General features: G+C 37.3%; 1 protein-coding gene across 1 annotated transcript in view; it reads right to left on the bottom strand.

The window, feature by feature from the left end:
- The window catches only part of LOC149807158 (microtubule-associated serine/threonine-protein kinase 2-like), a 346,090-nt gene that overhangs the window by 310,421 nt on the left and 11,122 nt on the right, over positions 1-24,547 (bottom strand). Inside the window, exon 2 of the mRNA XM_089962846.1 lies at positions 4,002-4,113. Within this exon, the coding sequence (XP_089818972.1) occupies positions 4,002-4,113 (112 nt within the window). The remainder of the gene's footprint in view (positions 1-4,001; positions 4,114-24,547) is intronic.

Below are 24,547 nucleotides of genomic sequence, written 5' to 3' on the forward strand. Positions count from 1 at the left end.
CCGCATTGGCCATTCCTGAGACTTGAACCCACAGAGGTGAGATGGCATTGATTGGTAAAGGCAATTTAGACCACCCAGACACCCATAGCCTCATTGACAGGTTTAAGTCTAATTGCTTTACATGTATTTGTTCTATAGGGAGCTAGAGTGGCTGAGTGGTTAGCAATCTGAATAATGAGGGAATCACTTCTGAGACACAACATTTTAGACAGTTCACACAGTTAACTGAACATGTAATCTAATTTCTGCCCTTCTTTACTCTCCTCCATCAGTACTGAAGAGTTTAAAGATAAATGGAAAACAATATTCCTTTCATGTTTAACCTGAATCTCAAGCCCCAAGAAGATAGCTTCCTTAGATTTGGAGGACAGAATTCCCCGTTTACCAATTCAGTCCAAATTATCCATGTCTCTTTATATAACAGGCTGTGTTATGCCAGCATCTGATTCATCAAAATATGTCATATAACTGGTTTCTATGTGTTGTAAAATGAATGTAAATTAAAGCATGGGAGAACATGACTCCCATGCTGGCCTGATATCACTTGCCTGCTGGACACCTGCATTATACAAATGCAAGAACATCTGACCAAGAAATCTGGGTCAATACAATACTTTCTATAGCCATTTTTTCCAATACTGTTGATTGCAAATGTTATGCAAACAACTGTTTTCTTTTTGTTTTCATACACATTTAATGGCATAACAGGTTCATTTATCCATTACTGGATTGGATTAAGTTTTATTGCCACAATTAGAAAGTAGCAGCAAAGTGTAATAGTGGGCATTCACTATATCATGTGGAACTTGTGTCTTGGCTCAGCTAAAGCAGACAGTGCAGAATGCTCTTTTTAAGTTGTACTCAATGCCATTTAGTATTCTAAGATTCAGCCACTAGAACTCATTAACATATGTGTATTGCAAGAGATGAAAAATAAATTTTTGAGCAAACAATCCTCAGACCATTTTGGTGCTTCACAAAATATACAAAGTTTATGAGCAACTTTAATTAGAGATCATATGTTTCTAAGCAAACAAATGTAAAAAGAAATTACACATAAAAGTTTTGTTCTATTATTAAAATAACAAAAATGCAAGAAATGACAGAATTTATTTGTCATTCTTCATCACTTTTAAACTGTTTCCTTAACTTGTTCTCACACAACTGAATACACTAAGCTATCCAAAATACAACTAGTCCAGCCTCTGTTTAGTACTTTTGACTCAAATATGTATGCCCATGCACACATTTTCCAGGAACTAGACACATGTTTGTAAAGTAAACACATCGTTTTTACCCCGACTCCATGAAACAGGTGATGCTGCATTCTATAACCAACAGCTTCAAAAACATACTTAGGACTGCTGGATGGAATGCATACTCTCTAATTATCAATTCATGCTTCCAACTTAGTGATAAAAGCTACCAGTAACATCAATCAAAAGTCACAGTGCATACGCTCTTTCATTTCTGCATACAACAGACATATTTTATTACAAAGATGCATATCTGTATGTTTAAAAAAAATGGAAACATGTAGTCAATGTAGTGTAAGAGGGTTTCCATAATCATGTCATGCTTTGTACTAATGATATAGACTTACCATATATACTCACATATAAACCAAATAATTTAGGAACAAATTAAAACCTGGATGAAGGGAGGTCGGCTTATCCATGGAACATGATTTAAACTTGAAAAGTTTGAAGTTTTCTTTGTTCACTATTTGTATACATTGTTATTGCAAATTGGCAAAGACAAGATCACAAGCCTCAACTTGATCCACAGGATCTCTTATACTTAAACCCCATGTGAGGATAACCATCCATTCTGATGAAGTAACAATAACAAGATTTTTCAATTTGGCTGACTTATGAGTCAGCTTATGTGACAGTCATGCAGTCAGGTAAATCTCCTGCCTCCCAGCTGATAAGGAAAGCCCTGATCCTTTGTACATAAGATGTCAGGTTGCTTTCAAGGTGTGAAAAAATACACCTGTACCACATATCGAGTTTGTGTGATTTGGATTTGTAACATAGCTTTAAAAAAAAAATCAGTCATATTGCTACGATGTCTCAGCTGTTGCAGTTTATAGTGATGTCTAGCACAGGGCATCATGCCACAGACATCTAACACACCCAGTCACATTATCCTGACAACAGGCTGACCAGTCCTAACACTAACCTCTTAATGCTGAGCGCCAAGCAAGGCTGCTGTAAGTACCATTTTTACAAGTCTTTGGTATGACTCAGCCGGGGATCGAATACACGACCTCTCACATCCGAGGTATATACCTGAACCACAATGGCCACCGGAGCAGTCAACACTCATCGATATCTATCCCTATACAAAACTTTTGATCCTATATATTAATAATAACCACCTCAACTTTGAAGGTCTTGTCATCTTTTTAAATGATTGACAATGGCAGTGTGATGCCAATTCATGTTTAACAACATACTGGTCCCATTTCCAGTAGGCAGATTACAGACAGACCTAGACTTTTCATATTTTAATGTTCCATTCTCATCCTTAACAATATAAAAATGCTTTTAACAGACTACCTGATAGTTATCTGTGATTCTAATTCAACTATTTTCAGACTGCTCTATTGGACTGGATGCAGGACTCGTCTTGTCCACCATGCCCTTTGTTTTGTATTGTAGGATTGCTTTAAACGTGTCTAACTACCGATTCTTTGTCTTCACTTAGTCTGGAAGTGTTACCATGTTATCTTAAAAATAGAAAGAAATAGTGCAATATCTTCTTGCAAGAAGAATCTTATCTAGAACAGGCACAGAATAACTAAAAAAATAATCCCTCCCACTATACTTACTTCAGATCCAAAACAACTGCTGTGACCACAGGTACTTTTTTCGTCCAGTAAAGAAGGAAAACTAATAACAACACCCACTCCCTTTCTACAAATTTTTACATAAAATGACTAACTTGTTAAGTCCATATAAATTAATGGTGATGTTATTTGATAGCAGATCACATCTGCAATGACTTAATAGCCCTCAAGGCCAGGGTGTTTTCAATTAAATGTAGACTAATTCTGTTAAAAAGTTTTTGCAAAAAACATTGTTTCAAGATTTTCTATTTTACAATGATCAACAATATTTGATGGTGCACTGATTCCAACTGCAGAAAACTGAAGGCCTTCATCATAAAATGCTGTCAAATTCTGCCAAGTGGATTTTGAGACCCTGCTTAAAAGTTGTTCTATGTCTAATAATGGTGGCCATATTGGATGAAGGTTATAAGAGCCCAACTCTGGTGGATGGGTCATGTCATCCATATGGAGGAGACTCAAATGCCATGTCAGATTTTGTACGGAGCTCTGTCTAGTGGACACAGGAAAATTGGTCGCCCCCAGGAAGAAAAGATTCAAAGAATCCATCAAGGACAGCCTGAGATGCTGCTTGATATCTGTGACAAACCTTGAGTCCTACGCCAAGGATAGACCTGGCTGGTGTGCAGCTGTTTGTAATGGGTGCAAAACCTTCGAGGATGCCCATAGAATGAAAGTCGCCAACGCCAGTGGGAATGCCAGAAGGCCTCAACATCAAGAACCAAATCATGCCTCCAGTTTACACACTGCTCCAGGGCATGCACTTCTCATATCGGACTCATCAGCGAAGAGCAGCATGGGATTGACTTCATTGAGCCCGATGGTCAACCAACACATACTGGATGATGGATTTGGCATCCAATGAACAAAATCTGAAAGACCTTAAGCAGGACATCCCCCATAAAAAAATGTGCAAATTGGTTAAAGAAAAGTGGAAGTGAACAGATGAAGCACACTGGTCCATGGGTATATCATGATGGACAAACAAACATAATGAGTTGGCGACCTCATAACCATATGAGATAAAAATAAACATCTTGATAAATCAACCAACTGAAATGAACAAAAAAACTAGTCCCTGTCCACAAATATGAAGAAACTTCATGGTTCCTCTCCACCTGAATAAAGAAACTTGTAATCAACATACCTCATCTGTATCTTCTTCTTCTCTTGCTCTGTTTACTGCCTTCAAAAGACGCTCTTGCACATGGGAGTCAACTATGTCAAAACCATCTCGAAGATCCCTCAAGGTTAAATGCCTGTTATGTACCAAAAAAGTTTACTTTAGTCTTGGTATTTCTATCAGAAAATGGTAGAGACATGGTTTTGATTTAGCTGATATGTGATTATTATGAGCAAGTTCACAAAATTTACACAAATAACAAATATTATTCTGCACAGTACAAGTATTATGATGAATACGGTTAACAAGAGAGTTCAAATCAGCCACAAACCTGAAAAAGAAAATACTAGGGAAATGCATTAGAATAATTACAACCCACACACACACTATGACTTGCATGTGTAAATGTCTTAGTTTCTTTTAATGCTTTTAAACCTTTAACATATCAGCACAGTGTAAATGAAATGCACAAGGTCGGCTCTCAGTGAAGCAGAAACTACCCACATATACACACAATGTAAGAGATGCAGCTCATGTCCAACAGCTATAACTATAAGCCATACTTTAAGACCTTTTATAAGTGTGGGGATACTTTTCTGTAGCTGAGTTGGGGGAAATGGGAAGAAGAAAAGGGTTAATGAATTATCTGTCATTATGAACTCTCAAAGAATTGGGATGTGCTGGCATTATAGCAATACACCCAAAGTTTAAACTTGTGTTGATGTTTTGTGCCAAAAGATCTAAACTGATATCGAGTGCCCCAAAGACACTAACAGCTATAAATCAAAACTGATACCCATCACAGTTTAGCAATCCTTTGTTGTATCTTGTGATACATGGATTTGACTTTAATGTGCACTTCAGATTTAAGACCATAAAATATTGTCAACTGGGAAGGCTTCTGCCAAAATTCAGTCATTCTTGTTTAGAAGGCAGGTCGAAGTGACTTCTTTGAACTGGAATTATTTCCAAAAGTGATATAAAAAAACAGGATACACTGAAGATACATAGCGATATAACAAAATGATACACACCAAAGATAGTGATATACACTGAAGATGCACACAGTAATAAAACAAAATGATATACAATGAAGAAAGATACATCTATGTAGAGCTAAACACTACATAAGAAAAGAGGAGGTTAAGAAAAATGTAAAAATCACACACATACACACACACAATATATATTATATTATCTTATCGAACCCAAAACCCACAACCTCCTGCGGATGCTCTAACTGCTAGGCCACCAGAGCTGTCTTTTACATTTGATCAGAATCAGATATAAAAAAAAATATGGCTTCCAGTGCTGCAACAAGTTCAGCCAATCAGATGCAAGATCCTGTCCACTTTTGATAATGTCCAAGATCTTGATGCTAGACCCGTATTCCAGATTGATCAAAACTGGATATGAATTATGGCTTTTAGAGTGAGAATAAGTCCAGCCAATGCATAATCATTATCATTATTATAAATGGATCCTGCTCATTACTGAAACTGTCCAAAACTTCATGATATATGCATATATTCCTAGAGTCTGAAAAACATTGTTTCAGAAATATAACCTCCAAAGTGGTTACAATTTCATCCGATCAGATACAAGATTTCCACATCAATAAAGATGGATCTCGCTAATTATCAAACCCATCAAGATCTTGATGATATATACTCATATTTTATGGTGGATCAAAATCAGATCAGAAATACATGTACGTACATCCTCCAGAAGGGTAACAACCTCACCCAATCAGATACAAGACAGTAAATTAGTATGAATTCATTGTGCTCATTATCAAACCCACCAATTCCAAGTTTGAGTACAACTGCATCAGAAATATTGCCACCAGAAGATCACATAAATAACATGCATAGATCTTGCTTATTATCAAACTCACCTTGACAGAAATGTAAAATTACAGCAACATTCCAACACACACTCTCAGCAAGTTTACAAGGACTGCAAACAGTGAAAAAAGGACCTAAATATGAACATAAATACATTTTTAATAGCAGGCTACTAAAATCCCACCATAAAATACCTGCATTATGTCAAAATCATGCAGGAATACTACTCTCACCAATATCCTCCTGAAACTTTTCATGAAATCAATATATTTTTTGCTCTTCTAAACCAAACAAACAAGAGTCTATTCAAATGGGAAATCACAGATGGAGAGGTATTTTGCTTCTATTTTATATACAGTCAATAATGTGCTCAAAGTACCAATAAAAACCGGGGCCCAAGTGGCCGAGTGGTCTAAAGCGCTCTCCGTTATGGATCACTGCCATCTCACCTCCGTCTGTGTGGGTTCGAGACTTGGATTCAGCCAATGTGGGTATGTGAGAAAGCTTGCCAGTAGCTTCTTGTGGGTTGGTGGTTCTTTCCAGGGTTTTCCCCCGAGTTCTTCCTCCACCATTAATACTGGCTGCAATGTATAGCCTATCGTGTGCTGAGAAATGGCGTTAAATCACACAACACCAACACCAATAAAAACCAACTACCACCACCAACAACAACATTTTTATAGTATGGAACATGTCAGGATAGTATGACTCAGGATAATATGACTGGTTGGGTCATGATGCCTCAGTGATAGACATCAATATAAACTGTGAAACTGCAAACACTGCAATATGACTCAAATTGTTAAAGCTATGTTAAAAAAAATTAATACCAACACACACAATAATTCATCATTTTCATCTTGTATATAATGCAGTAATCTCCCTGGGATGGTACCACATTAATCTGCAAAAACTGTACAACAGATAAGTTCAGCTGAATTTATATTTGAATGGGTCCCCTATATGACCAATATAAATATAGAATGTTTTGCTCCTGGTGTATTGTTTTGCTCCTGGTGTATTATCAAACCATGCTCTGCCCATCAAATTTTCTTGGTGGTCCTATAAATGTTGATATGACCCACTGTTTATCTTCAATTTGCATTGCTTTATATAGGAAAGTGGGCCATTGGTTTTGTGAGCCAGGGAAATCCCTGAAGTGTAGAAATATCTTCCACAAACAAAATATTTATGAGAAATATTTCAAAAACTGGTTCTTGTTTTGTGTAATTTATGACAACCAACAGCACTGTTCTGTAGCAGCAGCTTTACTAACACTGGGACCAGCCAAAAACAGTAAAACAGTTGAAAGAGTAGGGCATTGCCCTTTAACTTACTCTGACTACCACAACCAGTTATTTACCTTTGGGTTACTAGACCTATTATCTTTGCTAGCCAGTTGTCCTTGATCCACATAGATGTAGAATAACATGGATCAAGGGTGAACTTGGCCAGTTAAGCTATCATTTCATTTCTGCAGAAAAGGGCTTGGACTTTCTTTCAAGCCTGCTGTTCTTTTTTTAAATTTATTTCCAAATACATGTAGTTGTTTTTGAACTAATATAATGTATACATCTGTATATCATTCTTTATTTTCTATAAATAAGAGCAAAAAATATTTTTTGAAGCAATTTGTGAACTAGAAATTTAAAAACAAAAACAAAAACAAAATTTCCATGCACCCACACCCCCCATGAAATGTTGGTCCCTTAGGAACTATTTAATTAGGAGGGAGAGGGGTATTTATCTATAGTTAAGCATAAAATAAAGTCTGAAAAGTTCTATAAAAAAAAATGCAGATAGTTCTAACATTTACAGTAAATGTAATTGTTGAAACATTCAAATACCATATCAGTCTATTAGCTGAGGTTGTCAATGCTCTTATGACAGACAGGTAAAAATATGGAAGTCTTGGCAAAATCAACTTGAAAGGGTTAAGTCTTTCCACATCAAATATGTCAGTCTGATGTGATGTGATTTTGATTTTTTATGTAGCTTTAACAAATTTTCAGTCATATTGCTATGATGTCTGCATTGTGGCAGTTTACAGTGATGTCTAGCACTGGGGCATCATGCCACAGACATATGTCCCACCCAGTCACATTATCCTGACACCAGGCCGACCAATCCTAACACTGACCTCTTAATGCTGAATGCCTAGCGAGGCAGCTCGAAGTACCAATTTTAGAAGTCTTTAGCATCTTTCGCCCAGGGTTTGAACCCACAACCTCCTGCATCTGACACTAACATTATGGTAATAGGGTGGTGTGTATCAGCTGTCATGCTGTGAACTGCCATATTAGCTGTAGTTTCATTTGAATTGCAATAAGACAATATCTGACATAACAAGAGTGGGAATATTCAATCCTGGAAGTAAGAAGGCCTGACAAATATTTAGTGTGCGCATTTATGTATTTATTTAAATGGGGGGGCCCCGAGTGGCCGAGTGGTCTAAAGCGCTGTCCGTTACGGACCACTGCCATCTCACCTCTGTCTGCGTGGGTTCGAGTCTCGGATTCAGCCAATGTGGGTATGTGAGAAAGCTTGCCAGTAGCTTCTCGTGGGTCGGTGGTTCTTTCCGGGGTTTTCCCGGGTTCTTCCTCCACCATTGATACTGGCCGCCATATATGGCCTATCGTGTGCTGAAAAATGGCGTTAAACCCTACAACAACAACAACATTTAAATGGGACATATCTCCACATGTGCACCATGCAATAGGAAAAGAAAGCAGACAACCAAGTTATGGTTGATGACCCAAGAAATGCTGGAGGGAGAGAGAGAAGAGGAAAAGGAATATGGTAACTCTAACCTGTCACCAGCACTAAATTTGGAAGGACTGGAAGCAACCAGGTTATGCAGGCATGCTGAGCATATTAGTTCAGTCATTCACTCAATTTCATGATTAAATTTTGTTTTAGCTGTACAACAGAGTGCATCTCTTATAAACTTGGTTATTTTATTTCTAGGAGGAAGTTATCATTCAAATGTCATGTTCAATTTAATTATATTTATGTAACTGATTAAACTGTTATATTTCCATTAATTAATTTCATATTTTATGCTATTATTTACTTGAGCTGGGCATTAACACTATAGTCTGACTATACTTCCCCGTTTGTTTGTACCCTTCCTACCAAATTCAATAATGAAAACATTTAATGTGATACAAAGTGCACAGAACTAAGTCTATTGAATCACTGATTTATGTTTTCTAACCTGACTGTGACCAGAGTGGCACTAATACTGGCATCCCCTGCATCTTTCATACTTCACAGACTTTCCATACTAATACAGCACCATATTGCATATATTATGGGCTAGTTTACTTCCCTCAGACAACACAATGACATAGTTCATCCTGTTTGGTAACTGCTGAATAATTCTGTAAATTACCATAATGTTGAGACTTTAGAGTTATATCCCTTTGCACACATGAATATAGAAATTAAACCGCTTGTTAAATCAACATGAAAGGTAAGTTTGTTGTTGTCATTCTTTTCCTTTGCTTGATTCGACACTGTAAATATCAGAAGCAGACATGTGTATGTAGTTGTGCACACACTCCTTTGCTGAAAATGGACTTGTCCATGAACTGGAAATGGATCTCAAGCATGTCCATCTATTATATTGAAAACTTCCGTTAAGCATGAAACATGCAGATGATGATGGTGTTAGTGCCACTCTACTCACAGTCATGTTAGAAATTATAAATTAATGAATTAATTGACTAAGTTCCTTGCACTTTTATCACATTAAAGGTTTCCATTATTAAAATTGGTAGGGGGGTACAAACAAACAGGTTTGGTCAGACTATAGTCAATAATCTCTTAGCAAATGATAATCAAACCAAACCACAGCCACAGTAACAAGTGGACCCTAACTGTACTGGTGCAAAATTTTGTAGAATGACTACTGTAGTATAATTTCACAATACTTTCTGTTGTGGTCAACATGACTTGTAAACATTATGATTGATGTATTGGCTAGGTCTGCCATAACTTGGCAGCTAATAATTAACCTCTCCTGCTTGGAGAGGCATGAAATGAATTTTAATATAGAGTCCATTCCATACCAGCCCAACAGATATGTCAGTGTAATGCCATAGCAGTAAAATGTCAAAAGCTGAGATGAACCAGGGAATATTTTAGGAAGTTGTTATACATTTGGAAAAAAAATATAAAATCATATTTTCCAGAATAATTATTAATAAAGGCAATCTGTAGTGTATTATTCTAACTTCAACGAAAATGATAAAGATTTTTGGCAGGTAAAGAAGTAATCCTGATTGTCTAAGTTAAATGAGGGGGTAGGTTTCATAGATGGAATTCAAGCTTTTAAAGTAGTCCCCTTGTGATATTAGGCAGCCCTAATTTCTGCTGAGGGGAAAAGTCTTAAGTGAGGGAAGCAGAGAAAATTAACAAGCAATTTCTTTCATTAAACTAAATGTCCAAAAGAACAAGAGGATCTGGAACTCTTTGAGACCCGTCTCCTAAAAAGAGACAGGGAAATACTCTGATGGTAAGTGAGCAAGAGTTCAGGAACCAAAAGGTTAGTTTCAATTACATACAATGTGTTCATTTATTAAGTTTTAAATTATTGTTGAATTTATTCATATTAAATTCATACTTCAGTTTTTATTTGCATTCAGAAATAATCATGCATGTTATATAATTGATGTGCTGTAAGAATGTCATACAATATTATTTATATGAATAAGTTTAAATTTAGTAGTTTTACATGTAATAGAAATCGTGTAGCAAACGATTTCATGCATTTCTTCTGATATAAATTGTGTGAATATAAAAGTTAGCTTTTCTACGTCTGAAAATGTATATCAATGAATTACTAATTAGCATAGTAATGTATTCAAGACATGGAGTGAAGTCCATTAATTTTTGTGTAATTTAATTGTGAATTATCTTCAGCAGAGAACTTTGTAACAAGTGCCAACTAGCCTAGTTCTGCTGGTAAACTTAAAGCCACAGAGTGGTAGTAACATTATCCGAGAGGTTTACGTATGTCATGGTCTCTGTTGCAATGCAAGAGCACTAAAAGGATATTAATGAGGGTTTGGAGTGTGTATTAGGTGTGAAATAACCCTAGCTAGTTCTTGTTGTTGTTGGGTTTAACGCCATTTTTCAGCACATGATAGGCTATACATGGCGGCCAGTATTAATGGTGGAGGAAGAACCCGGGAAAACCCCTGCAAGAACCACCAACCCTCGAGAAGCTACTGGCAAGCTTTCTCACATACCCACATTGGCCGAATCCAAGACTCGAACCTACGCAGACAGAGGTAAGATGGCAGTGATCCGTAACGGAGAACGATTTAGACCACGCGGCCACTCAGGACCCAATAGCTAGTTCTGTTGAATTTCGATAGATATCTGACATAAAGAGTGGGAATATTGTTGATCCCAAATGAAGAAAGAAAAACCCTGACATATATTTAGGTTGGGTATTATTTTGGTATTTTAAAGGAAATAGCTCCACATCTGTATTGCACAGTGTGGAAAGAGCAGTTTTGGAAAGGACTGGAAGCATCAAATGAAGCTGTCAAGACAGCAATCTGAGTTTGATCTTATGATCAAATTTGTTCTATCAGTATAACAGAATGGCAAATTGAATTTCACATAATTATGTAACTATATTTTTAAGAGAAAGTGCATCATTCACTTGTCATGTTCGATTTCATTTTGTTTATGTAATTGATTAAACTGTTGTATTTTAAATAAGGTGGCTCATTCTATTCTATTACTCTGCTCAGATCTCTGTTTTTCCATCCATTAATTTCTTACTTTATTGATTACTTGATCTGGGCAATAACACGTGGTCGATCATCTAGTAGATAACGATAACCCAAAAATACCATAAGGAGTTGGGGAAGACCATACATTCCCACCACCTCTTGACACTAACAGTCATCTATACTGGAAACCAGTGTTTGTTCTCACAATATTAGCATTGCAAGTCCCAGTGATAGTCCTGACACTTTTGATTAGTACAGTCACTTCTGAAGGAGAAAAAAATGAAGCTCCAAGCTCACTGTCACACATTACCGGGTCTATGAGTCAAAGAGAAACATTAGGAAACCAGCAGTGTATTATATATAAAAAAAATGTACCATATATACTTGCTTATAAGACAAGTCCCACTGCAAACTGCATAGACCCAGTTCTGCCATCACATAATGCACTGATGGATCTGATTTGTTACAATCAATCAGAATAGACAACTTATAACCTGATCTGCAGGAGCATTTGTTACAGCAGATCAGGATCTGTGTTGTTCGCAGCGAAACTCAACTTACAAGCAAGTAGATACAGTATTTATGGTATCTCTAATATTAATGTACACCTCTCCCTCAATAACTCGTGCACAATGGGGTCCACAGAGTGCACTATAAGCAAGGGTGCACGTTACCAAGGGACCTCCAAAAATTGAAAAAATCTTCTTAGCTAAACTTCAAACATATTAACCCCTGGAGATCTTTGTCATTTTCGCCTGAAAATCGAGTAGGAAACACATTTTGATAGCTATTTCTGAATACATCCGAAAACACCAAATCCCCGGTGATCTTTCAATACCATACTGCCTAGTTGTGTTAGAAACATTGTTTTTCATTGGCTATTTGACTCGCGCATGAGCAGAAAGGTAAAAGTAGTTTTTTTTTTGGTGCTAAATGGAGCCATTATTTTTGTATCGAGACCACTCTTTATCCCAAATGCCCATCTTATCCTACTTTTTGCAAAGGCTCATCTGTCTGTTTGCAGTTCATACCGGTTTGCATTACATCTAAGACAAAAAAGTCTAAAATCTAGACACAAAATCGGATTCAGACCACAGGCGAAATTTTGGTAGAAAAAAAGTCGGGTCCAAAAAATGAGGTTTTTTTTATCTGTATTTTGTAGTGCAACTAGATATCCCAGATTATTTGGTATCATTGTAGGGCTACAACTGTCTACCTTTCTATAATACCACCCACTTTAGTGTATCATGCATGACCATGACGCTACAGAGCTCGGCAGTAGGCTACTACCTCCTGCCACGTTAACTCTTCGCTAGGGGTTAATGTGTTAATGACTGAATCTTTGTTTTACAATCACGTCGATCATAATTGTCACGCTTTTTCAAATGAAGTTGTTCGTTATTCTATATAAATAATAGAGAGGTCTCGCTAGGATTTTAAAACTAGGAGTCCAGGACTCCCATTTTGGTAAAAATAGGAGTCCCACCATCATAAGTTGCAGTCCCTTCTTTCCTACAGAATCAACATAGACGTGAGTGCATCGATTTTTAGATGGAGAGGTTATCGTAATGTAATCACTCACTATAATATAGCTTCATTACAACGCCATTGACAGCATCACAAATTTATAGTTTATTTATTTGCATACGTACTTGTAGTAATTTTAGGCAAATAAATAGTATCTGATTTGCTGTTTTTTCCCGTATTTTCGCACATATGTGTCAAGTCAGAAAACAGCTTGGACCTTAAAGCGCATCTCGCAAATTCCACAACATAGCATTGTCCCATACATTTCTGACCTATATAATTTGCATTTTAAAGTTAAATCTTTAATAAAATAATAACTAGGCTTTGGTTTCAATGATTTGTGTATTTTTTCTGAATATATTTGCCCAATGATTTAAGAAAACAAACAATCTAATAAACTGGTACATCCCAGACTTAGCGAAGTCCGCCATTATTTCCCATTAGGCCTACTGGTTCACTTACAGTTTCAAGCTAATTTTATGACGAAATAGTGCATAAAGGCAGGTAATATATATCCAGATCACCGATTCTGATCTTAAAACATATGTTTGTATGTTTTATCATCAAATGATAGCATGCAGGAAATTGATAGTTGCTATACCTTACTCGGAAAAGGTTTAATGGTCATTCAGCTATCAAAACATAATGCTTGTGAATGGGCAAGAGTTTGTCAACGTAATTGATATAAAAACTAGGCCTAGCTACTGATGCCTTGATGAATACATTTTGCTACAACACTAGAACTAACTGGGCTAAGGCGAGGGGGATTTTAAAAAAATATGGTACGGTGAAACTTATCATCCTTGATGAAATCTTTAAGTGCCAGTTCAGAAATTCTCTGAAACTCGCATGCCCACAATGGTCCGTATCTGTGAAACCAAGCTTTTTATTTTGCGAAGTTTTTGTTTTGCTTGGCTGCCTTGCTATCTTTGATCACAATTATCACAAATGAAGTGAGCTCACCTAACATACAACAGAGGCTGCTAGATTTTAAGTCGGATGGATTTGTGTGCCATTTAGCTTTTCTTTTATTCCACCTCCTTTATTTGATTCAAACGACATAACTGACGTGATAATACAAGGAAGGAACGCTTTTTTTAAATTCAGTGCAACAATACAACCAATGCTTCCACAAGTCAATCATCAAAACACGGAGGGGACTTTACTGGGTTCTCAGAGAAATGCCTGTAGACATAGCTGACACATTTTATGTTTAAATACACATTGCATTTATAATGATTACACTTAAGAGGAACTAAAAGATAGAATTAAAACACAAATTTCACTTAATAAAAATTATTTAATTGGCATTTAAATACTAATGTACTGCCTACACTAGGTGTAAGTGACATTTTCATTGATCAAAATTTCCTTGAATATCTTCAATTGCGTTGTACTCAGAATGTTATTTGGAAAGAAAATGTAACCAATTATGACTTTTTATGAAAAGTTGATAATTTCACAATACTGATTTAAATTTCCAGGTCCTCTCAACCATTTTTAACCATAAAATGAGCGATATATCAATGTTTCAGTTTGCAATTTTGATTGTGATTTTCTTCAAGTTTAATTAAAAAAAAAGGGGGGGGGGGTATTTTCTGGTAAGAAAATGGGATCCATGCCTGACCCCACGTTATAAGCGGGTTTGTGAGTTATCAGGGCACAAGTTATCAAGCAATTGGTGTGTTCTGACTCCCACTGGTCCACATTAAAAACACCAATGGCAACTGATCACTGTAGGTGGCAACTATTCTGATAAAAATAAGAGTCCCTCCAAGGGAAATGGACTACCCGGTAATACTCTGCTGTAAAACATGAGGCAGGTATATGGGAGAAAAAACAAAGTTACGCCTCCATGAGTTCTTGGAATTTGATCAGAAGTGATGATGACTAAATGAGTCACTACAACACACAGACATGAAATATATAAATAATTAAAAGTAAACAAATCTATCACACACAGAAAATTCACAAAATTATAAGGCATGGAACTATTATAAAACAATCACAATGTAACTACTAAAAACTTTCCAGTGCCATGTCATATTTTGATGTACAATAGTTATTTTCTTCAATACCATTTACAAAGTATTGAGTAACTTACTACACCCAGATATGATGAAGCTGACTCCTGGAGAGTCATTGGAGGAATGAACAATGGAAAAGGGAACTTGTTAATGTAATTGTCAGTTGCATGTTAGGCACATGCAATGCAAGCAACTCACATTCTACTCACTGTAGTACAACAGAACAAGGAGTACGTGGACAATGGACATCACTGTACTGAATATGTAACACCAAACTGCAAAACACACACAAACAATAACAATAACAGTGGTTTACACTGCTGTCCAAAACAAAATTTCCAAGAATTCAAAACAAGACCATTTCTTTTTAATTGTAGTGTTCAAACCATCTCTGATATTCTTGTGAGATAAGATTGTCAAATTAACAACTGTGGTGGCCATTATCAATGTAAGATGAGCACCATTTTCATTTAGGGCAAACTAGTGAAAACTCCAAATGAAGTGCCTTGCCCAAGGAGACCCCATATTATCCAATCCAGGCTTATCCAACACTGGGAACGTAACACACCCTTCAGGTCAAAAAGTGAAACAATTTTAACACATTAACCCCTGGTGACGCGTTTACGTGGCAGGAGGTAGTAGCCTACTGCCAAGCTCTGTAGTGTCAAGGTCATGTATGATACACTAAAGTGGGTGGTATTATAGAAAGGTAGACAGATGAAGCTCAACAATGATACCAAAAAATCTGGAAGTTCTAGTTGCACTACAAACTACAGAGGGAAAGACCTCATTTTCCGGACCCGATTTTTTCCCACCCAAAATTTGCCAGTGGTCAGAATCCAATTTTGTGTCTGGATTTTAGACTTTTTGGTCTCAGATCTGTGGCAGACTGGTATGAACTGCAAACAGACAAATGAACCTTTGCAAAAATTAGGATAAGATGGGCATTTGGAATAAAGAGTGGTCTCGATACGAAAATAATGGGTCCATTAAGCAAAAAACAATATTAAAAAATCCAACTTTTACCCTTACGCTCAAGCGCAAGCCAAAGAAAAACAACTTTTACCCTTACGCTCAAGCGCGAGCCAAAGAAAAACAATGTTTCTAACACAGCTAGGCATTATGTTATTGGAAAATTACCTGGAAGTTGATTTATTAGGATTTATTCAGAAATAGCTTTCAAAATGTGTTTCCTACTCGAATTTCAGGCGAAAACAACAAAACCTCCAGGGGTTAATATGTTAACACTGAGCCACCCCAAGGAAATAAATGAATATAACCAAAATTAATTAGTGCAGTAATGCCTTGAACAGCATACTGGTGAAAATCCATGGGGACCAAACTCATAAAATTGAATAGCCCAATGCTTGGGGCCCATCTAATTTTAAATTAGGACCCTCCCATATTCTAAACAAGTTATTCAACCTATTAAAAAAAGAGTTTTATTGAATCTGTAGGGGTGAAATGATACACATACACTATATATCAATACAATTCATGATATATATGACACATTACTGACACATATCAACTTGATGAAAGTCTGTGTGTTGACATATTGGTTATATTTCCAGTATGCATACCACAGACAGACACAGACTCAGCATATTAATATGACATTCTCACCCACAGCAGGGGGGGGGGGGTAACAAAAATAATTATAGACCAACTATTACTTGTCAGTGATTTGGTCATTTCAGACTGCCCCATTTGATCAAATGCATTACTCAGTTTTGGTCACCATGCCTTTTGTTTTGCACTGCATTAATGTTTTAAAGACATCTTACTACCTATTTCATGTCCTCAGTTAAATTTGTCTTCAAAACAGAAGCAGTGCAAGGAAAATCTCATCTAGAAGAAGTCTGTGTGTGTGAGTGGGAATGAATAATAACACAATCTACCACACTGTACTTCCGGCAGATGCAAAAAGAACTGCCATAGCTATAGGCGCTTGTTTTTGTTAGTGAAGGAAAACAGCTGATGAACACCAGCTCCCCTTCTATACAAAAACTAAAATCTATGCAAGTTGACAAGCTTGTGCATTTCATTATCAATACTGTGCTAATTTTATTTATCCTATCAGCATCACCAGTCACTGATTAAATATCTTAACATAAAAAAAAGACATTCCAAATTTGCTCCTCATGTATGAATTAAGTACTATTCAGGTCATTTAATAACCACTTTTGCACAAAGCTTCTGTTTATTTCTTGATTTTTTTGCCAATACTTTCTGTGTGTCAGGGAATAAGCTACATTAAGTTCTAATTGTTTGTTACTATTTACCATGAGCTGGAACACACAATAACCACAAATCAGAATTTAATGTGTGTGGGTGTCAGATTTAGATTTTTAACATAGCTTTAACAGTTTTTCAGTCATATTGCTACGATGTCTGCAGTGTGGCAGTTTACAGTGATGTGTAGCACTGGGGCATCATGCCACAGACATGTAGCATGATGTCCCACCCAGTCACATTATCCTGATGTATTTATATATTTAATGCAGCACATTACCCGAATTGCAGTCAGCAAATTGGACCCAAGCTGACAAAATACAAATCAACAAAGCAATTTCATGTAAAAGTGGTGATTAAATGATCAGTAACATACTTAAATATACATGTGGAACATATTTGTAAAGTTTCCTTTCTGCTGAAAATGCAGTTGAAATAAGATAACATGGAAATAGTGGTGGGTGGGGACACCTCGTGTTAACTGGTAGAAGGCAAGGGGATGTTGTCAATAGGGGTTTCTTTTTTACTGACAAAAAATGACTGCCTACAACATCTATCTCATATGAATTCTCAATTTAAAAAATAAAAGAGTAAAAAACTAATATTTATTCATTACTGTTGAATATTAATGTAGCAAGTATAAGGTAAATAGCATTATGTATCGATTCTTCACCCCTTGTATTGATATGTGTATCAGTATGACAATAGTATTGATGCAACAATATATCGATGAACCATATCACTCACATGAATAAAACCTGTGCCAGCTGATGAAAATGGAATTGGGGGAGGGAACTAATTTTAATTATGCGATATTTATCCATACATACTGCGCAGATTTTACTTTCTTGTGTCAGAAACTCTCATCTGAACGATATGAATATTTCCTCCCCCAAAAGTGGAGAATTGTCAAGAAGACACAGTTCACATGTGCAACTCACATGACCATGCACAAAATAGTAAGGGGCTGTCCATTTAGTATGGACACATGAAGGGGGAGGAGGGATGCCCCAAATACATATGCTTGTATATAATGGGAGGGGGGAATCTACTGATAATCTGATAATGTATGTGCACATAGGAAATGGGAAGGGAGTGAAATCTCGAAAACAATTTGTCTAATACATAACCTGTCCGACTGGATTCAGTTGTCATTTGAATTATAGTGGACACTAGACAAACTTTTTAAAGTTATGCAGCTTGTTTCTTTGATGCAGCCAGACATGCAGCGTCATTGGACTATCCGTTTTATTAAACATGTTAATATTATTAATCCTTGATCATTTCTACATGGATTAAATATAGGCCACTCAATAGAATGCAGGGGGGAGGGGGCATCAAGCTTATATACGCTGGGTGTGTAAAAAGGTATGCATGTGTACAGGGAGGTGGGTAAAGCTTTGCCAGATTTTTGCGCACATACTAAATGGATGGCCCCAATCCTTTTCACAGACATTATTATGCCTGGACATCAAAGTGTCGAGGGAGGCCATTCAGCAACAGCAACAGTATTGCATAATTAAAGTTACTTTAACAATGCCAAATTATTTTTTAATAGCAGCAATATCATACCAAATGCTACTTTGCAGCTGAAGTTGTCGGGTGGGCAGGATGACGGGGAGATCAACTTTACAAATGGTTGACATGATCCTCTGAGCCATGCGCCACAACTACAGTATATGGTCCCAAAGCCTATGCTTTGTTGTGCTAACGAACAGATGTACAAGGAGAAAGTGGTGTGGGATCTTCAAAAAGCTGCCTTCATAACATCCTCCAAGAAAAAATGATTAAGACAGGCCAATGAGACAGTGTCGGATCGAACCTCATTTGCTTGTAGTGACAATCCACCAAGAGATGAAGACCGAAACATCATTGGAGCCATTATAAGGAAGAAAATGACTTCCTTCCCTTTCTTGTTCATTTCAAGGCATTTAGATAGAGACATAGTGCCCTAGCTGGACATAAAACACTATACTGACCATCTCGTTTGGCTTCTAATTCCAGTTGACAAAGGAAAGAAACAAAATCCTAATTACCATTAAACCAGATACAGCATCAGCAGAAAATTCACGTATCTTGCCGCATATTCTTGCAGATGTATATGTGAGTATAAATTGTCTTAAGCATGAGGTCCTCAAAGGAAGTGCACTCAATGGTTCGTAGAGTTTTTGGACCACTGAAAGGAAACCTCACCCAATGGTTCACAGGGGCTTTTGGTTATGGACCATAAAACACTAGATAGATTCCATCTGAGCATAACAGTGGGAGTCTGGTCTCTAAGCTCAAAATACTTAATGAGATCAGCATTGTGCAAATCTGAACCAATTGTTGCACCCTGAAAGAACTTGTTTGCTGCATCTCCACAGACCTTTTAGCTGATACTGAACATATTTTCTTCTTTAAAAAAAAGCGACTGGAAATTAGAAATGAAAATTACAAATAAAAAGAGAAGAGTAATGCATTCCTACTGCAACAATCACAGAAGATTTTTTACTTGGCATTGTGGACATTTGATGTTGAAGCTCTCCCTGCCTGAATAATGCAACTGGCAATCCTACCCCAAAACAAGTTCTGACAGATAAGTTCCCTGAGATGAGCCAAGCATGAAGGAGGAGAATATGTGTTTTTGATGTGTAGGAGGGAACCCATGTATTGTGACAAAAGATCACTCCTGTGAGGAGGAGACCTGGGTTGATCTATCAACAGGTCCAGAACATCAATGAACCATGATTGTTGGGGCTACAGTGGGGCTATGAGAATGACATGAACAGTGGAAGTTCTGATTTTTTGTAGCTCTTTTAAGTAACAGTTGGAACAGTGGAAATGCGTATGCAAACAGGTGATCCTACTGGAAGATGACTGTGTTCACTGCCCATGCTCTCTGGTCTGAGACTGGAGAGACATAAGGAACTCTCTTGTGGAGTCCAATTCAAAAGGACTGTCTTACCTGACCTGGTCAGACTGTCAACCCTTTATTATGTGGATGCACCCTTACAATGCTAGAAATATAATGAATCTTAAAAGTCAGTGAACAGATATGAGTGGTTGAGGGTCAGGGGTCAGGTGAGGGAATCTGTCCAAACTCATCCACCAGTACAAATGGTGAAAGTCTGCTCCAAGAGGGATAAGTGAAGGCAAGCAGAAATGAATTGCCAGAATTTAATAAGTCTGAGCCAGTGAAACCTGGACTAAGCTCTGGTTCAAAAGGAAGCTCATCTCTAAGTAAATGAAGTCCTGTTATGGAAGAAGGCTCAATCCAGATACTGCAGACTTAAAACAGAACAGATATTGACAAAGGAACTAAACCATAAAATTGCAGATCAGCATGTCACTGAAATATGGAGGAACAAGTGTTCCCAGTAATCGAAGGTAGGCAACTGCTTCTCCCATAAACCAGTTTAAAACTGTATGCAGAAAAGACTCTGAACAGTAGAACCCAAAATTAAAAAATTTACCCACCTCAACAAAATTGGAGGTAACTGCAATATCAAGGAAATCAGTTTTTGCAAATAGGCATCCTAAAGGTTAAAGGTTCTTCCAGAACAAAATGACTTGAAAAGGATAGATCAGTTATAATGTGAAACTTTATTCCCTTCTTTATAAACAGGGATCACTCAGGACCTTGACATACTATTTCTGCCAAAAGATGCCTACCTCCTCCTTCTATCTCACCAGACTGGACTGATGATCAAAACTAGGGTTCATTTATAGAGGATGTTGTTCCCAAAGGTGGAGTCTGTACCACTGCTCATAACAGAACAGACTCTCATCCGTGATGCTCAACTAAGCCTCTCAAAAGATGTTTCAAGCAAGCACACATGGGACATCTGGGATTGGGATGCATGGCAGGAGAGCATTTGGGTCCTAAGGGCTGGTCTCCCCTTCCTTCACAACTTCATCCATGGGGCTCTGCAAGATCATCCTGTGCACCATGAACCTGACATCGATGAGGTCTAATTTAAGGCTGCGTATTATACAGGGGCTACATCTGTTTGAAAAACTTGATGGATGGCCCCTGAGGGTAATTCACAATAACATGCTTCCAGACCATTTGCATTGGGCCAAGTGCAACTGTGATTGAAAGGATGCACAAAGATGATCCTGAAAATACTGAGTAGCTCTTAAAAGGTCTTTACTGTGGCTAAGTAAGACCTTTGAGGAGTCCTCTGCAATGACATGGCAGATGTACAAAAATTCCACCAATTATGCCACTGCAACAGGACGTACATGTCAGGATGTATTGGGTACAGCAGCAAAGAGACTGAATTCAATAAGGCCTCTCTCAGCACACTAAACAATGTAGAGCTCTGAGAAATGTCAGCAGGCAAAGCTATGGTGACAAGTAATTCAGCCTTCTGTTCCATGGCTTCTGGTTTAATAAGAAGGCATGCCTAGGCTCCTGTTGAAATAACCACTTTGGATGACCCAGTGTCCAAATGGGAAGAACCAGTATGTCAATTTGGGGAATGTACCCAGTAAATGGCAGCATAGACCAGGGGTCGCAATGTCTAAGGAGGGACTAACCAGCCTCGAATCTGCCAAGCAACATTCTGGCCTGCCGAGAACTTTAGTAATTTTCCTCAAGCGTGGAGGAAGTAGGCAGAAGCAAGAGGTCTGATTTACATTACACTTAAGATTTTTTTCCAAACTTCACGGACTGTGTGCAAATGGTTTTGGGCACAAGTCAGGGGGCAAGGGGCAGTAGATTCTGATTACCACCATATCAAAAGACCAGACCTCATCTTCCTATTTCAAATGTGAGGAAAGGTGGGCCTGATAGGAGGCATCAGTTTTGCTGCTTCTACCTCAAACTCATTGGAGTCCATCATCATCTCACTTACTCTGAACCGGAGAATGAATGGGCATCACTATGTCCCTCAGTTGTGGAGGTGGCATGCACATAACTCAGCACGGTGTCACCTGGTGAGGAGGTGATGGATGGTACATGAGCTGTATATTCACCTCTACTGTGGGGGCATCAAGAACCAAGGACCAATGGTTTAGGGCCCCACATCCTATAAGGATTAGTTGGGATGATAGGGAAATCAATGACCAAAAGAACCAGAACACCTGGTCATTACCCCAACTAGATTTTGACCAATCAGTTATTGTTTCCAAATACAGTGTTATCATCTTTATAAACAGATTACAACAGCATGTATTGTGAAATAATTGGTTGGAACTGAATAAGACACTTAAAATACTGTTGGATGCATGCTGGCCAAAATTTTCTGGTAAAAAGTAATTACATGCATACAAAAATATCTGCTTTCATCATCCCTTTAGCATGACCATGTATCAGTCTTCAGTCTTGAAAATTACCACAGATATTAGAGTTGTAACAAGGTCGAATACTACTGTGTGGTATTCAAAACACAAATGCAAACAAGGTCAAATCTGTCAATAACAGTCACCCATGGGAAAAGGCAAACCTGGTCTTTGCACACAGGTGACCCCTGTAAACATGTCCACCTTTGAAATTATTTTTTTGAAACAAACATTATTCAATATCAAAATTGTTCTTATCTGTAACTATTATCAGTAGTAGTAGTAGTACATGTAGTAAGTTATTAATGTTGCTTTATGTGTATTATTCAACAAAATCATAAACTATGCATATACAGTAAAGACTGTTTATTACATTCTTGGATAAAACATTTCCTTTCTTAAAATGTCAGAGTTTAAATTTCCTTCCAAATTCCTAACTACCAGGTAATACATGTATGTATCCCAAAGGCTGTGTTAAAATGTTCCTTTGTTGTTACAAGATTCAACTGGTTATAGCATTCGATTTGTATGGTCTACATGAGAAAATGAGCTCAATTTTATAACACTGTTATGTAATAAACTGTGATGGGGCAAATTTCTGGCGATCTAACAAGAATACATTAGTTGAGACCAGAGAACCATTAATTAGATTTATGGAGACAGGCGCGTATCATATCGCCATACTACCATGCTTGGTAATGTCCTTTAGAGGGAGAATTTTATTCTTAATTAAGCATTTGTTTATACAGCAGCCAGACGGACTATTAGGGACAGGGTAAACTTTATTTTCATGGTAAAGTTGTCACAATTGAAAAATTGCAGAAACTCTGTTACTCAAACTACCATTTCAAGCTGACCCCAACTTTGGCGCCTCTGGAAAAGGCAGCAGAGACATCTGAATCTGATTGGTTACATTAAAACAGGGGCGTGTTTCCCACACAAAATTTCCTAGGTTTTAATATCGCCACATCGAAAATTTAAATCAGTCTAAGCTTTTCCTGCAAGAAGAAACCCAAGAGTAGGCTCTGAGGGATTTGCAAGAAATTTCCTCGAAAAAGAACTGTTGTCCAAAGGAGACTGTTGTTGAAAAAACTGATGAACTAATTTGGCGATTAGAGGGAGGAACATTGAAAGCAAAGGCAGTGTGACAATTCCATGCAATTTGTTGATGCCATATATAATGCTTTGCTGAATTTATTTACTTGTATTTGCATGAATCTTTTTTCTACATTCGCATAATAATTTGCTTTATGAAGTATAACTGTGTTGAGTTTATGCATAGGAAGTCGTACATTAATCTTCTTTAGATAAGCTTGATGAATTGTTTGAATTTGTCGTCTTGTTTGCATAAGAATTAGGTTCTAAGAATTTAATGCATTACATTAGTTAATATGATTACGAGAATCCGTGTGAATTCACCAAATTTAGAAGATTTCACGTATGATTAAGAGAAAGTGTGTATTGATTGAAATGACGTAGTAATTGATGTAATGTATCCCATTTATTCGCTGTGTAAATTGAGGCTGGCTCAGAACCCCAGGCCTCATGTGGTGTGTTAATGTGTGATGTTAATGTGTAACAAATTAGCCATCTGACTAACTAGGGTCATTATAGGACATGTGGAGTCGATTGATAGCCTTAGCATCTGTCTAGCACTGATAGTAAAATCTGATAACGAGTGAGAATAATACAAAATCCCCTGTATCATAAATAACAGGAAATTTAGGTAGTCTCTATTCATATTTATTTAAAAGGGAGAAAACAGCTCCTGAGACGTATACTGTGACATTATCCTGAGATGTATAGAGAACAGTGGGACGTACAATCCTGTGATGTAATCCTGCGACAAATTGATTTCTGAAACGTATTCTGAGAGTATCCTGAGACGGATAGTGGAAAGTATCACCCTAAGATCC

The sequence above is a fragment of the Sinohyriopsis cumingii genome, chromosome 1, assembly GCF_028554795.1.
Source record: "Sinohyriopsis cumingii isolate HCF-2022 chromosome 1, ASM2855479v2, whole genome shotgun sequence".
Taxonomy (NCBI): Eukaryota; Metazoa; Mollusca; class Bivalvia; order Unionida; family Unionidae; genus Sinohyriopsis; species Sinohyriopsis cumingii.